The following is an 18,044-nucleotide window of genomic DNA, read 5'->3' on the forward strand; positions in this document are numbered from 1 at the left end:
TGCAGAGGTGTTTACATCAAAAAGACTTACTCAGATTTACTTCTTGAAACCGTTGGAGCAAATTAATTTCAGGAACTTGCAGTAAGTACTAGTTGCAGAAGTGCTTCCACTACAGTCGTGTTGTCAGATAGACAAGTGGAAGTTTACATTGTCGTGCTTAAAAACCATAGTAATCGCCAACGTTGTTGCATTATTATTAAGGAATAAAAATCGTTATGAAACACAAAAATAAAGAGACAGAAGAAAAGAAACGTTAGGTTGATGAAAATGATGCAGTGGAGTACATGTTGATGTTATCAAGAAATGCTGTTGAATAAATTAAAATCAGAGGACTTTACTTATATTAAAAACTTTCAGAGACTGTCGTATGCAAATTTCGAACATATCTTGTCTATTGTACAGTCACATATTCGATAACAGTAGACTTTCCCTTCTGGTGAAACAAATCTATTGGTAAATTCATGCCACACTTCCGTGGTTGGCGATGCCAATTATACGTGTTTAGGGGTTCCAGTGGTACATTTGTTTATCGTGGACAAATAGTAGACTGACAGTGGAGCTAGATTTGAACGATACGACTGACGTGCGCCAGTATGCACTGAGTGGTCGGCAGTCTTGCATGTCCACAAAACTCCAGCCCATCAATCTTTCAAGCTTCATTGAGTTCATGCAAGACTGTCAAACTTCCGTCTACACGTAACGTTTTATTTCACAAATCTGGCATGATCATGCAAAACTGACGACAAAACGGTGCGTGTGGATAATGCTTTACGTCCAGATGTTTAAAAGACCTGACTGTCAAGCAGGACATTGGGAATGCTGTATCCGAACATTACAGGTTTGATCTTCCTGTTCATCTGCATCTTACATTTTTCCACCTTCTTCACACGAACTAGAAATTTTGTCTATGTCGTCTTGTATCTTCATACAGTCACTCAATTTCGACACGTTGCTGTACACCACGGCATCATCAGCAAACAACCGCAAATTGCTGCCCATCCTGTTGGCGAAATCATTCATGTGCGTAGAGAACAACAGTGGTCCTAGCACAGATCCCTGAGGCACTCCTGACGATACCCTTCTCTCTGATGAGGACTCGCCATCGAGGACAACATCCTCGGATCTATTATTTAAGAAGTCTTCGAGCCACTCACATATCTGTGAACTTATTCCACATGCTCGTAACCGCCTGCAATGGGGCACCATGTCAAATGCTTTCCGGAAATATAGAATGTGGAATCCGCCCCTTGCTCTTCGTCCATAGTTCTCAGTAAATCATATGAGAAAATGGAAAGCCGATTTTCGCACAAGCTATGCTTTCTAGAACCATGTTGACTTGTAGATATAAGCTTTTCAGTCTCAAGAAAGTTTATTATATTCGAACTGAGAATATGTTCAAGGATTCTGCAACAAACAGAAGTTACGGATATTGGCATGTAATTTTGCAAGTCCGTTCTTTTATGTTTGTTGCAAGAGAGTTGCCCAGAAAGTAATGGACCGAATTTTTTTTCTCAGCTGTAAACACTGCTACGAATGCGAAAAGTTACGTATGTAACTATGTCATTTCAAGTCTCCTGAGTGCGCAAGCCAAGTTTCCGTCACTTCCGAGTGATAGCGTAGCTGTAGAACAGTTTCAAAATGGCTTCTGTAGGTGATGTACGCTAGAAGCAACGTGCAGTTACTAAATTTCTCACTGCAGAGAAAGAAACTGTGGGGAATATTCACAAACGATTGAGTAAAATCTATGGAGCATCTGCTGTCGACGAAAATACTGTACAGTTAGTCCCTGGGCACGGAGGGTGAGGTCATCAGAAGGAGGTTTGGCAGAGCTCCACGATTTGCAGCGGTCGGGGAGACCATCCACGGTTGTCACACCTGACATCCCTGACCTAGCCCCCTCGGACTCTCACTTGTTTGGGTCATTAAAGAATGCCATTCGTGGAAGACATTTTGAGGACGATGAGGCGAGGTTTCACACAGTGAAGCACTAACTCCGCCACCAGGACAAGGATTGGTACCGACAGGGCATGCACGCCCTTGTTCCGCACTGGAGAAAGGCCATAGAACGGGATGGAGATTACGTGGAAAAATATGGTGTGTGGATAAAAATACCATTCTTCCGTGTGTGTAATTCTTATTATGTTCAATAAAGAATTGTCGAAGAAAAAAATGCAGTGCATTATTTTCTGGGCAACCCTCGATTAATGGAGTCGCCTGCGCTTTTTCCAAACGCTTGGGACTTTGTGCTGGGCGAGAGATTCACGGTAAATGCAGGATAGGTAAGGGGCTAATGCCGTGGAGTACTCTTTGTAAAATCGAACTGGGATTCCATCCGGACCTGCTTATTTGCTTTCAAATCTTTCATGTGTTTGTCTGCGCCAGGTATGCGTGTATGCACATAACGCTGCAGTGAGCTAATAAAATAAAAGGAAGCTGCTCATAGGGGACCTGAATCTTTTGTAATATTTATTTGCAGCTGAGTAACGGTCTGGCAATTACATCCGATATAGTCAGACCCAATAAACTAGGTGCAGTTATCAGTGTTGTCTGTTTGTTAAGAGCCAGGGCCTTATTACCGCAGAATTATCGACTTTCAGTGGTCTCGGCAACTTTCTAAATAAATTGTTTCTGTCCTGAGGGCGTACAGTTCCTGATTTTGGGAAAAGTGAGTAGCTGAGAGTAAGTGACCATAATTACGCAACAGAATATGTGGAGAACCTTCCAACGCTGTTTTACCAAGAGCATTAATTGCACAAAGGGGTGGCGATGATATTTGTGGCAAAATGGTAACCTCTGTCATTAAAAAGTACCGTTTCGTATAAAGATAGACAGTGAAATGTGCCAAGGGAATGACTTTCACAAAATTGATGAAAATAAAGAAATGAATTGAATGATAATAAGTAAAAAAGCTGGCTGGGTGCGAGTAGGACTTGTACTCTAAAGGTTCCGTACAAACTTGAGTATGTATATACGACACAGTTCATCCATCCCAGAAGTCGAGAATTTCGACGATATTGGCATGTTATCGACATTGATACTGGCACAGTAACTGTTTCAATCGTCAACGTAGTTGTTGCTTCCACCTGTGACGTTGCTTTGATCGATTTGAAAGGCCGCGCTGAAACACAGGAATGGCTGGTTACATCTGTGACGTTCGTACACGCCCATTGGCTGAGCAGCCGGTCTCCACCCAACCGGTGGGTTCATCTTGTAAACAAATGTGCGACAGAGCTAAGCGTCCCTTCAGTCGAGGCGGAGGCGTTTGTTGTGTTGGATGCTAAAGCAGCAGTACTCGCTTATATTAAAACAGTCCGTGCCTTTGTTTATGGTCATTTAAATGCACTCAAATAGTGTGTTAAATTAGTTAGGCCAATATGCTTGGTACATTGCGAAGAAGCTGTGCAGCCTTGTTTAAACAACAAAGCCCAGAAATTGGACGAGGGTTTAGACAGTCTTGCGCTTTCAGAAGTGACGATGGACTTACAGGAAAAGACAGTAGTGGTTATACCTACGGTGCAAGACAGCAAAATGGCTTTCGCCGTAAAACGGAGATTTTGAGAAGGCATCCAAGGTACGTAATTCAGAAAGTGTATGAAGGATGATTTACTATTATTGAAAGAAGGAGCCAACTACACAATGTTTCAAATTTTAGTCACTATATAATGACGGCACTTGAACACACAGGACTTACATTTTTTAGCAGTTTTAAAGATTTAAAATTCCTCATATTTTTTTGCATTGCCGGTACCTACTTTTTATGCATTAATCTGTTTAACTGCAAAGAGAACCTGGCAATGTTGAAGCTGCATCGTCTCATGAAAAACCAGCAGCCGCCAAAACACAAATTTCACTTGCCGAAGTCATTACAGTGAATTAGCAAAAATTCTGTCGTGTGTGTAGCCCCCCCTCCCTACGCAACGGTGCGACGTATATAAACTGCATGGTTATTCCGGCACAAGAATGCAGTGACGCAGATGTTTCGATAACGTTACGCACAGTGTGTGCTTACTCTATAATGTGATATAATGTGAATAAAAGTCTCCCCATTTCCAAACGTTACGGTAGGCATTGCTTTGCGGATGCATTAATGGTGAAACATTGGGCATTCGACTGCACAGCAAGAAAACCTAGTGATAAGTGATTAGGGTGACGAAAGCCACCGAGTATGATGCCTAAATTTACAATCCAACCCGCAATGTGTTTTCGAAAAGACCAAGTGCGATGTTCACCTGCTGTGATTTAAAATCGGTTTCGATTTCAAGAAACCAGGTCATAGGTATTATAATATGATCACTATACAAATCAAGTACGACGAAACAAAATAATTCTGCAGTCTGCACTTTGCAGAACATATAGATACTGACAAAGCTGAGAGCTTTGTTACGTATCTACTTTCTACCAACATTCTGGTGTTCACTGTATGAAAGAACAATAGTTTTCATAGGTTTATAATATTTTGTGATTTAGTGTTCTTTGATTACATCATTCATATAGTGGCTTGCCTCCATATTAAAACTGTAGATTCAATTTGTTAATGTATGTTACAGAACTTTATCCAAATTAACACAGGGAATCCAGTTTCGCACACTCCATCTTTAATACTTAATTTCAGAGGACTATCCACTGCACACTCTTCAACTGCAGTCCCACTTGCAGCTTGTGCAACTGCTGTTACCAAAGATGAAAGCAGGGAGTTCATGGCCCTCTTTCCGGATGTTGTCCGGGATTTGACGGATGCTGGAAGACACTTAGATGTTCCGGAAGTTACAAAATGGTTTGCCAAGGTACAATCATTTTAACTTCAAAATCTTGTTATTTCTCACACTTTGTAACTTAACACTATATGCTGAATTTAAGAGAAGACCATATACTCAGATCCTGTAGAAGTGCCTAACTTCGGAGTTAAGGAGATATCTTTCTCCTAGTCATGTCCTGTTGTTTTGTAAATATGCTGATTGTGCAGGGCACAGACTGCTGTTAGTTACCACTGATACTGAGAGGCCTTGAGTGCTGCTGTAATTTTTTATCTGACTGAGCCAATGTAGTAGACAAAGCCAACAGCCTGAATTACTGTACATTCATCGTCATTCCAATACTGCTGGGAGATTTCATGGTGACTCATGTTACATTTTGAAATCAGTGTTTTATCATGTTGACCTGTTATCAATCTATAAACCCATATTTTCTTTTGTAAATCTTCGTCATAAATTGTGTTATTTGGGCAAAGATCGTGAACTGTTATTTAAGCAGGGACGAGCATTAAAATTAAAGAACAAGAATGTAATTTATGTTGTGACTCATATTACAAATTTGGGACATCCTATTCCTAATGTGCATTTTAGGTCAAAAGTGTCCTCAAACTATAACGAGTATGAATCTGGTTTTTATCACAGAAAATGCGTATTAGGTAGGCATTCGAATGACAGAGTTACAGATTTCTAAAAATATTTATACCATGTGAAATATTGTAATATATTGAAAAAGGTGCGTGACTAATATTACGTGACTCATGTTACTTGCTACTTCTTGTTGGAAAACTTTTATCCTGCAAGCAGAGAAATGAAAATATGGCATTATGTGCCAAATAATATAAACTTGACATTAACATTTCACTTTTCAAACACTATGAAAAATTATAAGAGCATGACATATGGGAAAATGAATTGTAAATTCAAGTCAGAGAACTGGAAATATCCTCTTGCATTGACATCATCATTTATAATTTCATCACATTTTACAGGTCATTTCCAATAGTGACCAGCACATTCAGTTGTACTGATTAAGTAAGAATTTCGAGAAACTGCATGTACTTCTCCAGCATTGAATTTACTGTCATATTCTACTTTGTACCAGTCTCCAATATTCACACTTTCTGTAGTTTCTTCAGTATGATGATCTGCAGCAGCAAAATTCTTTAGAGACAGCAGATATGTTTGTAGTACCCCGTTCTTGCACTGAAAGCAGTGAATGCATTTTATGTTTGGTACTGATGGTGCTGAAGGAAATATTTGAGCCAGATTAAGTTTCACATTGATTCGTCGAATTCCATCAATAGATACATGAAAAACGTGCATAGTTGTGATACTTGCAGCTATCGGAGTGAAAATTGATGCATCACCTACTATGAATTTTCGCTTTTTTACTGCATTCCGCACTAACTATTCTGCAATTGCACCAATTCCATCTACGGAGCTCCTTGACCATGGGATGTCGCAAGTAAGTTCCAATTTTCCACATTATGAAATGATTGAAATTGAGGTACAGCAGTAGTAATATATTTGTTTTTAAACTGTGAGGCACATCCATCTGACCAAATTTAAACTACCTTCAAATTTCCAGGTATAGTTGACAGTACCTTGCTTATGTTGCCTATGTTTTCTAACACTCCCAATTTTTAGCTCTTCTTTCTTCTAATAACAGTCCTTGCTTAAGTTGACTCAACTGTAGAAACTTTTGTTTCTGCTTCTGCTGGGTTTTTTTAACTTCTTAAATTCTTCATATTTTCCTTCACTCTTTAACTTTTCACTGCAAGAAATTATGTACAGATTGATCGAGGAGAACAGAGTGCTAGCTGATAAGCTGGGAAATTAAAAATGTTAACAAAGAGGTAAGTGCCCTAGATTTTATCAAACCAGGTGCTCCCATTGACCAAGTACTTTAACAGTAACAGGTACTTCTCAAAAAATAACCAGGGAAGAGTACATTGTGATCTGTGCTGTGTCAATGGACACTGCACAAATGAAGGTTTGTATGCTGCTAATGTGTTTAGAACAGCTCTAAATCACCTGAAGCATTCTAACGGCATTGTAGTTGTTCTTCAACACATGCATGACTTAATACAATTCTCATGTGTAAGTAAGCAGGAATGGCTAAAAATAGGCATTAAGCAGAAATATGCAGCAGTTTTGCAAATATTCATAGGATTAAAGCTCAGAAATTTGTAGAGAACTTTACACCACTCATGAACTTCACCTCAACTGGTGTGGGAAAAATCATGTAGCTACAATAATTTAGTGATGTAAGTGCAAATGCAAGGAACAAAGGACTATCAGATTTGAATGAGGAGTGTGCCACTACACAAGAAAATTGTAGGACTGGGTATAGGCAGACTATTTTGGACAACTGACTGGTAAAAAAAGAAAAGAAAAGGTAAACATGCTTCTTCCAGTCTTATCAGTGCGTGGAAACAGACCAAATTGGAGAAATGGGCAGTGGAAAATACCGTGCACAGGCCTTCAACTGAAACTTATTTTTTAGAGAAAACGATGTAACTGCTGCTGCTACACAAAAACTGGCAATTTATCACCAGAACATTAGAGTTCTCTGCAGTAAGATCAATGGACTTATAATCAATATCCATAAGCCATGAGGTATAGATTATACCCATGTTCTGTGCTTTAGTGAGCACCATAATAATTCTAGTATAGAAAAACTTGAGCTAAATAATTATTGCTTAGCAATATCATTTTGTAGAAATTTTAAAGAAAGAGGTGGTTGCCATTTATGTTAAAAGACCATATCCCATGTAGAGCAATTGATGTGCAGAATTATTGTTTAGAACAACATTTGGAGGTGTGTCCCATAGAATTGTTTTTGAATAACTCCCATATATTAGTAGTAACAGTGTACAGATTACCTTCAGGGAACAATATAGAAGAAGTTAGATGCCCTCCCTAGGTGATACAACTACCAGGCAAATCCTGAATGGTTTCTATGACCATAGCGAATAAAGTTTCACTATAAATAGTGCAAGTATCTATGAGAATGATAGTGGCCCCAATTGGAAAACAGATAGGACAATTAATGGTGAAACTATTTAGACTTCTAAATGACATCTCCAAGCCACACACTGGAGACCACTGTATAATTTTAAAAATACCAATGCCGAGTACAGTCTTTTCAGTAATGAAGTGGCACTGATATTTGATAGTACCCTCTCAAAAAATATATAAAACCCAAACCACAAAACATACCAAAAGCCCTGGATACCCGCTGGTATTAAGATTGCACGCAAAAGCAACAAGAGCTGTACATTGCCACAAAAAATTCAGATAACCACAACCAGCTAAATCACTATAAAAATACTGTAAAATACTATAGGAAGTTATTCAGAAGTCAAAAAGTTTGTATCTGTGTTCCAGAATTAATAAATCTAATAACAAAGTCAAAACAGTATGGGAAGTGATAAGGAGTGAGACTGGCAAAAATTACCTCAGTAGACAAGTACAAAATCAAGAGACTGTGGCAAAAACTATTAATGAGCACCTTTTGTGTTTCTGAGAAAACAGGACACAATGGCTCCTTAGAAGAGGCCTTAAAAATACTGAAAGGTCATTTCCAAATTTCAATAGAGCACATAGGTATAACCCCTATAACAGTACAGGAAGTAATAAAAACCGTTATTTCTTTAAAAAGCAAAAATTTAACTGGTGTCGACAACCTCTCCAGCAAGCTGCTGAAAGTCTGCAGCAATCAGTTCTGTCAAATCCTAGCTCATATATTCAACGCCTCTCTGAAACGATATTAAATGTCTCTCTGAAACAAAGTATCTTCCCAGATAGGATGAAGTACGCTATTGTGAAGCCACTCTGTAAAAAAGGTGATGCCTCAGATGTACAAACCATCATGCTGTCTCTCTTTTGACTACATTTTCTGAAGTCGTCAAAAAATTAATATATGCATTTTCAGAGAAGGTATCTGCACAACCAAAGCTATATTTTCATTTACCAACAACATTTTGGAATGCCTTGAAAAGAAGACATTGCCTGTGGGCATATTCTGTGATCTGTCTAAGGCCTTCAACTGTGTCAGTCATGCAATACTTACAGAGAAAGCATCCCACTATGGACTCTGAGGACAAATGGGCAACTGCCTCAAATTGTATCTACAGGGCAGACAATAGAAAATAGTAGTAGATTGTAACAATACGCAGGTAGGAGGGGTAGAGTCAGACTGGGTAACAGTAAGTTATGCGATTTCACAATGTTCTGTCCGTGGTCCACTACTATTTCTCATACATATCAATGACCTACCTTTGTCCTCTAACAAAGCAAGCAACTTTACAATGTCTGCAGATGACACAAGTATTGTGATAGACAGCAAGACATCCCCTGATCTAGAATTAAATGCAACCAATTACTTGAGGACTTTCTGAATTGGTTCACAGTAAATTCTATATCAATAAAGATCAGCAGACTCAATTACGTTCATTTCCATTCTGGTCACAAAAGCCCACAGGAGGTAAACATTGGACACAAGAGGCAGCAGCCACACAGGGTAAAATTTTGAAATTCTTGGGCATACATATAACAAGCTTAACTGGGAAAACCACATCCATTAAACCTTGAAAAGGGTTAGTTCAGCAACATTTGCCATCTGGATAATCGCCAAAATTGGAGGCATCAGTATCTCAAAATTTGCATGCTTTGGCTACTTCTGTTAATTTATGTATTGTGGAATAATCTTCAGGGGCAATTCACCACTGTCGAAAAAAGTCTTTACAAGTCAAAAAAAGGTTGTCCGAATTTTGTGTGGAGTGCCACCAAGTACCTCATCTCGCAACATTCTTAAACAAATTGGAATACTAACCACTACTTCACAAACTTCTTTTCAATCATGACATTCATGCTTCATAATTCTTCTTGGTATTAAACAAATGAAACTGATCATCATCATAACACAAGAAGGAAATGTGACATACACTGTGACCTGAAAAATTTGTCTCTGGTGCGAACACGCATAAAATACATGACCACAAAATCTTCAATGCACTTCCAAGTAATATTAAGTGTCTATAAGGTAATAAGGTACTATTGCTCATGATTTTAATGTGGATTTATTGAAAATGTCTGTCAGGGAACAATTATTGCAGTCGTAACACTATCATTTAATTTAGTTCCTACTGTGAACTTTGCAGCTAGGTTACATAAATGCTCTGAGACTGCTATTGATAATATTTTTGTAGACAAATCTAGGGGAAAAAGTCATATCACAAAATCAATAGTAAATGGACTATCTGATCGTGGCATGCAGCATCTTGTGTTAAATGTTGAAACTTGTCAGGATAAAAAATCTATTAAATCTGAGTACAGGTGGGTAATAAATAAGTCAAAAATTGAGAAATTCAGGAAATTGTTCAAAGACATGAACTGGATATAGATGTTTACAGTACTTCTGACTCAAATGGAGAATACAAAGCATTCATTAATAAAGTTAACTCCTCTTTCAAAAATTGTTTTTTCATAAAGGTAACTTAAATCACACAGAAGTCAAAAAGTAAACCGTGGAATACACAAGGAATGAAGATATCATGTGGGACAAAAAGGAGACTGTTTCTACTATCTAGGAACAGCTCTGGTGTTAGAATTGTAAAGCATTACAAAGAAAACTCTAAAATATTGAAGCAAGTAATCCATAAATCAAAGCAGCTTTATTATGAGAAAAAGATAATTACATCAGGCAACAAAATAAAAACTGTTTGGGATATAGTGAAGACAGAGGCAGGTGGGACTAAAAAGAAAGAGGAACAGATAGCTCAAAAATAAATGAGACATTGGTTACAAATGCATGTAGTGTTGAAAACTCTTGAACAGGTAGTTCATTTCTGTCTCTGGCAACTTGGGGTTATCAGGTTCAGTGAACAATGCAATGGAGTATCTGAGACCAGTCCTTAAAAATAACTTCAGTAAAATGGAAATGACACGTCTCCCAAAGAAGTAGTATCCATCATAAAATCTTCAAAATGTAAATATTCCTGTGGATATGATAACATATCAACAAAGTTAATTAAAGAATGCTCAAGCGAGTTGAGTTCAGTCTTAAGTTATTTATGGAATCAAACTCTTATCAGCGGAACATTTCCAGACTGGTCAAAATATGCTGAAGTCTCTTTACAAGAAGAGGGGTAAAGAGATATCATCAAACTATCGACCAATTTCACATTTGCTGGCTTTCTCAAAAATATTTGAAAAGGTTGTGTTCAAGCATTTCCTTAAGCATCTGACTGAAAATAATATATTGTCCAAGTCACAGTTTGAATTTCTTAAGGGTTCTGATATAGAGAGAGCTATTTACACTTAACAGTGAGAATGTACTTAATTCATTAGATAATAAATTAGAGGCTACTGTCATTTTCTGTGACCTGTCAAAAGCTTTTGACTGTGTGAACCACAACATTCTCTTAAGTAAATTAGAATATTGTGGTGTCACCGGCAATGCTGCAAAATGGTTCGAGTCTTATCTACCTAACAGGAAACAAAGGGTGTTGTCGCAAAATACCTGTGCAGTAAGCAGTCAGTCTTTATCTGACTGGGAATTAATTACATGTGATGTTCCTAAGGTTCCATCTTGTGTCCATTGCTTTTTCTTGTGTACATTAATGACATCTCATCTGTTATATTACCAGATGCTAAGTTTGTTTTGTTTGCAGATGATTCAAACATTGCAATAAGTAGCAAGTCAAATACAGATTTAGAAGTAGCTGCTAATCAAATTTTCACTGTCATTAAACTTTGAGAAGACCCACTATATGCAATTCAGAACTTGTAAGAGATTTCCTTCCAGCATGTGTATAACATAAGAAGGCATGCAGATCAAAAAGGTTGACAGTCTTACATTTCTGGGATTACAACTCAATATTAAATTCAGTTGGGAAGGGCATATCACAGAATTGTTTAAGTGCCTAAAGAAGTCTGTATTTGCAGTGAGAATGATGTCAGATGTAGGAGATATAAATATAACAAAACTTGCATACTTTGCTTACCTTCGTTCTTTTATGTTATACGAGATCATATTCTGGGGTAACTCATCAAACCGAGAAAAAGTTTTTAGGGTGCAAAAGCATATGATAAGAATCATTTGTGGTGTAAATTCAAGAACATCATGTAGAAACCTGTTCAAGGAACTTGATATTCTAACCACTGCTTCTCAGTATATTCATTCCTTAATGAAATTTGTTGCAAATAATATATCTTTATTTCCAACCCATAGTTCAATACATACTTTCAATACTAGTAATAAAAACAGTCTACATAAAGATCTAAAATCACTTGCCTTGGTCCACAAAGGGAGCCACTATTCAGGAACACATAATCTCAATAAATTGCCAGCAACCATTACGCACGTGGTTTCAGATAAAGTGTGGTTTAAACAGAGTTTGAAAGACTTTTTGATAGGCATCTATTTCTACTCTACAGATGAATCTGTAGGGACTGCTAAGCCAGCTTAAGTAAAAATGTCTATTAGATTTCAGTTTTGACAGCACTTGGTCACAACAGTCAAGAGTATAGTGTATAACAATGTTTCATTTTGACAGATTGTTAATTCTGCAAATATTAGCTGTTCCCGTTTACCACATTGTATTCACTTATTTCAACAGTCTCCTGACAAATGATCAGGGTATTGAGTATTATATTCAAATGTTTTATGTTTTTATGTTATACTTTCTGACATGTTCCATACCCACGAGAATCAACTCATTTTTTGCGTCTATGGAATGAAGACTGAACCTAACCTAACCTATTTAAAAGTAAGATAAAGGAGTTCTTGCTTGAAAAAAGTTTCTACTCTCTGGAAGAATTGTACAGCAGAGATAGCCAAGATTATTTACCATGTATTGTTGTGTATTCCTGATTCAATATATCTTGTTGCTTTAATTAGATTAATTGGTGGTCTGTAACTCAAAAAGATGGTCATTTTTACTCTGTAAAAATTTGTTTAGACAAGATCTGAAAATTGTATCTTTACCTCTGTCTGTGAGTGTAATTATAGCTTAGTGATTGTGTTACTTTATTATTATTTTCAATGTGTTTTCTTAGTCTTTTTTATTGTCCTGATGAAAACAAATGTAATAATGAACTAAATGATTTGACTTACTCTACCTTCATGTGTCAACACATAAAAATGGGTCTATGGACACACATACACACACACACATGAATGCCAACTGCAGCAGCTCAGATCAGAATGCCATCGGCATTGTGGCTTGAGCTGCTGGAGTTGGTGGTCATGTGTGCTTGCTTGTACGTATGAATGGTATGTGCTTCTCTTTTGCTGATGAAGACTGTGGCTGAAAGCTTTGTATAAGTGTCTTTTAATTGTGCCTGTCTTCAACTTACTGCGTCTTCTTTCCAATAAGTAGCAAGCTATCTTTCCCTACTTTGTTGATATTCCTATCTGGAGTTTTCAAGTTAATGAAAGTTTTACATAAGAGACATGAAGACTTCTGTAACTGTACTGTAACACAGGGATTTCTTTGCTTTCAAGGAATGCAGACTTTTACTTGCAAATTAACTAAAAATAATTATGAAACATTATTTTTCTGAGATGACAATTAAAACTTTATGGCTTATCCCTCATTAATGATGTATGTTACTCATTATGTTTGTCCAAATACTTTTCAACAATGTATTATTCTGAAACAAGCAAACACTTGTGAGTAAAAGCAGCATATAGCTAGTGGACAATCTGTCAGGATACACTAATCTTATCTGTCTGTTGTTCTCAGTTTTAAAATTTTCTATGTAATTCCTTACTCCATGGTGTGGATTTTTGGAAGAGAAGTCTGATGTATATAAAGTGCTCTGAAATCTTACTAGTAAATATACCATAATAATTACATATTTAGACTTGCCATCAAAATGCTTAGTGCTTGAGATAGCCTTGCATATTAGTCTTTTTTCAAATGCTGTTTTTTATTCTATAAACTGCAGGATTCCCGAATATGTGATGGGCTTGAATTTATGCATAATGTTTTATTTTTATACAGCATTAATTAACTGTAATTTTATGTACAGCAGGCAGTAGTTTCATATACACAACTGCACTATTTTATTTTTCCATGCACAATTCTTTTTTCATATAATTACAGGTTCTTCAATACAATGTTCCTGGTGGAAAGAAAAACCGTGGACTGGCTCTTGTGTATTCTTATCGTATGCTTACTCCAGAGAGTCAACGAACTGAAGAGAATATTCGTCTTGCGCAAATTATGGGCTGGTGTGTTGAAATGGTATGTATCTTTGTTCTTGTTAGTTCTTTAGAAGCACCATACTGTCTGCTGGATTATTTAATGCTTGTACGATAAGTAAACTGAAATTAGCTGCAAGTAGTTGTTTACTGTTATCTGTATAAGATTACCATACCTAATTTACAGACAAGAATCGCCATATTCCTTTGCTTAGACTGAATGTGCATTGGAAATTAATTTAGACGTGGCCTCTCAATCACACTTATGAATCACATTTAAAGACAATGTCAGAGGATAATGAACAGATGAAAGTTTCAGCTCAAGAATTCACAGATTTAACCTGCCTTCTGCAACATTGATTGCATTACCTGATTTCGCAACAGCCATGTTGAGATTGTTTTTGTATTTGTTTCTATAGCAATGCAATTAGCATCATTTTGCCTGTGCCACAATGATGTAATGGAATGGAAATTACATATAAATAATTTCCTTTCAAAGAATAAGGAATATAGAACTTGAGCTAACATCTATATCTACATCAAAATACCCTGCAAGCCACTATATACTGCCTGTGTTGATGGACTTTGCACCATTATTGCCCAACCAATTTTTTTACTTTATATATAAATTTTACAAATTTCCTTTAACTTTCTGGCAGAATGCGGGAAAAATTGCTTGTCTCTATTCATCCTAGCACTTCTCTTGAGTTGTTGCATCATTTAACACTCTTTGACTAAATGACCCAGCTGGTTAGAAACCTAGCAGTACGCATGTGATTCATTCAACATCCTTTGATATGACCTGGTGGTGATGCCGAATGGTGGAGCAGGATCTAAGAATAGTTTTTATGAGAACTTTCAATTCAGGCTCCTTTGATTCTACACATTTTTTTTTTCCAGAATTCACCAATAAATCGATTATCCATTTCTGCGCCTTTGACTGATTTTGTGAGATCTTCCCACAAGTTTATATCGGTTAATATACTGACACAACTACAATGAAAGCCGTTGAAATCTGCTCACATACACAACCCTTTTTCAGTATGACTCCAAGTATTCATGACGCAAATTTTAATAATATGCAATAGTACAGCAAACAAAATAGTAAGGCAGATTTTAATAACATGTTATAGTACAGCGAACGAAATAGTCAAGCATAATTTTTTGCTCTCATTTCCTTATCTTTTGTAAATTATTATATATGTTATGAAAACATAATATCCCTTGGACACAGATAATGTTCTCATAGATCACATAATTTTTGCTGCAGCTGGTGATGAATGAGGCTGCAGTGGTGGGTGATGAATAAAAGTGATGTTGCTCCACTTTGCTCATCAAGAAAACACTCAACAAAGTACAGAAACTGGGCGTAATGCACATTTTTTTGGTAGTCCATGATGTAAACATATCACTCACTCATGTCCTTGCAGTATCTATTCATAATAACACCAAAATGTGTACACAGTATAAAATATTACATTGCATAATAAAATAAATAAAGTGAATTGCATCTCTGTGTATGCAAAAACTAGTAGGCCTGCCTTACTAACCTTTCTCTGCAGGATCAATGTTAACGCCATTTGATTGTCTCTCTTCCGTTTGATGTTGTGATGATCACTAGGACAGGAATTACATTATTATTTCCTTCACATTTGCAAATTTTTCAATCACTCTTTCAACTTGTGCGTTACTAAAACGAGTTCTCGTTTTGTAGAGAGCAATGTAATCCATCAAGCTCATTGCTCTGCACATACTTCTGTAGTCCTCTCTTCCATACACACACTAAAGAGTTTCATTTGATGTTTCTTTGCTTCCATAAGAAGCTTCAGTAGCAACACTGAGAGAAGTTTCTGGAAAATAGAGATGTTTCGAACTCGTTCATTCCAGTGAACTACTTCATTCATTTCACTCTTTGCCGTGAAGCGTTCAAATGAAGTAGTTCATTCGTGAAGTACGGAAGCCTGTCGAAGTTGCCCAGTTCGCCGCTCAGCCGCTGCTACGCTCGCTCATACAATGAAGCTTCGTAATACTTCATAATTTTACCAACAGATGGCCGAACTATGCAGTAACGTGCACGCAACATTTTACGCTCTTACAGCGTCTGAGTTAACTTAAATAGAGCATGGTCGAAGGGGACAAAGGAAAGATAAACAGAGAAGCCTGTCACATATAAAGAAGGTGTTACATTTGATCTTGCTCGAAATTTTCTCATGAAGCGTCCAAAAAAGTCTTTATCTGCCAAATGAAATATTATTTGTTGTATGACAAAATGGTAGATATCGAAATAGACGACAGAGGGATAGAGAAACAATTAAAATCGCTCAAAAGAGGAAAGGCCTCTGGACCTGATGGGATACCAGTTCAATTTTACATAGAGTACGCGAAGGAACTTGCCCCCCTTCTTGCAGCGGTGTACCGTAGGTCTCTAGAAGAGCGTAGAGTTCCAAAGGATTGGAAAAGGGCACAGGTCATCCCCGTTTTCAAGAAGGGACGTCGAACAGATGTGCAGAACTGTAGACCTATATCTCTAACGTCGATCAGTTGTAGAATTTTGGAACACGTATTGTGTTCGAGTATAATGACTTTTCTGGAGACTAGAAATCTACTCTGTAGGAATCAGCATGGGTTTCGAAAAAGACGGTCATGTGAAACCCAGCTCGCGCTATTCGTCCACGAGACTCAGAGGGCCATAGACACGGGTTCACAGGTAGATGCCGTGTTTCTTGACTTCCGCAAGGCGTTCGATACAGTTCCCCACAGTCGTTTAATGAACAAAGTAAGAGCATATGGACTATCAGACCAATTGTGTGATTGGATTGAGGAGTTCCTAGATAACAGGACACAGCATGTTATTCTCAATGGAGAGAAGTCTTCCGAAGTAAGAGTGATTTCAGGTGTGCCGCAGGGGAGTGTCATAGGACCGTTGCTATTCACAATATACATAAATGACCTGGTGGATGACATCGGAAGTTCACTGAGGCTTTTTGCAGATGATGCTGTGGTGTATCGAGAGGTTGTAACAATGGAAAATTGTACTGAAATGCAGGAGGATCTGCAGCGAATTGACGCATGGTGCAGGGAATGGCAATTGAATCTCAATGTAGACAAGTGTAATGTGCTGCGAATACACAGAAAGATGGATCCTTTATCATTTAGCTACAAAATAGCAGGTCAGCAACTGGAAGCAGTTAATACCATAAATTATCTGGGAGTACACATTAGGAGTGATTTAAAATGGAATGATCATATAATGTTGATCGTCGGTAAAGCAGATGCCAGACTGAGATTCATTGGAAGAATCCTAAGGAAATGCAATCCGAAAACAAAGGAAGTAGGTTACAGTACGCTTGTTCGCCCACTGCTTGAATACTGCTCAGGAGTGTGGGATCCGTACCAGATAGGGTTGATACAAGACATAGAGAAGATCCAACGGAGAGCAGCGCGCTTCGTTACAGGATCATTTAGTAATCGCGAAAGCGTTACGGAGATGATAGATAAACTCCAGTGGAAGACTCTGCAGGAGAGACGCTCAGTAGCTCGGTACGGGGTTTTGTCAAAGTTTCTTGAACATACCTTCACCGAAGAGTCGAGCAGTATATTGCTCCCTCCTACGTATATCTCGCGAAGAGACCATGAGGATAAAATCAGAGAGATTAGAGCCCACACAGAAGCATACCGACAGTCCTTCTTTCCACGAACAATACGAGACTGGAATAGAAGGGAGAACCGATAGAGGTACTGAAGGTACCCTCCACCACACACCGTCAGGTGGCTTGCGGAGTATGGATGTAGATGTAGATTATATGCTAGCGGAACAAACACTGGTAGCAGTTACTTCTGTAAAATATCTGGGAGTATGCGTGCGGAACGATTTGAAGTGGAATAATCATATAAAATTAATTGTTGGTAAGGCGGGTACCAGGTTGAGATTCATTGGGAGAGTCCTTAGAAAATGTAGTCCATCAACAAGAGAGGTGGCTTACAAAACACTCGTTCGACCTATACTTGAGTATTGCTCATCAGTGTGGGATCCGTACCAGATCGCGTTGACGGAGGAGATAGAGCAGATCCAAAGAAGA

At 37.8% G+C, this 18,044-nt stretch overlaps 1 protein-coding gene across 1 annotated transcript in view; it reads left to right on the forward strand.

The window, feature by feature from the left end:
- The first annotated feature begins 3,221 nt into the window (after window positions 1-3,221).
- LOC126483799 (farnesyl pyrophosphate synthase-like) overlaps window positions 3,222-18,044 on the forward strand; it is a 50,663-nt gene continuing 35,840 nt past the window's right edge. The window contains exons 1-3 of the mRNA XM_050106977.1: window positions 3,222-3,571; window positions 4,613-4,784; window positions 13,868-14,008. Of these exons, the coding sequence (XP_049962934.1) occupies window positions 3,375-3,571; window positions 4,613-4,784; window positions 13,868-14,008 (510 nt within the window). The 5' untranslated portion in view covers window positions 3,222-3,374. The remainder of the gene's footprint in view (window positions 3,572-4,612; window positions 4,785-13,867; window positions 14,009-18,044) is intronic.

The sequence above is a fragment of the Schistocerca serialis genome, chromosome 6 (assembly GCF_023864345.2).
Source record: "Schistocerca serialis cubense isolate TAMUIC-IGC-003099 chromosome 6, iqSchSeri2.2, whole genome shotgun sequence".
NCBI lineage: Eukaryota > Metazoa > Arthropoda > Insecta > Orthoptera > Acrididae > Schistocerca > Schistocerca serialis.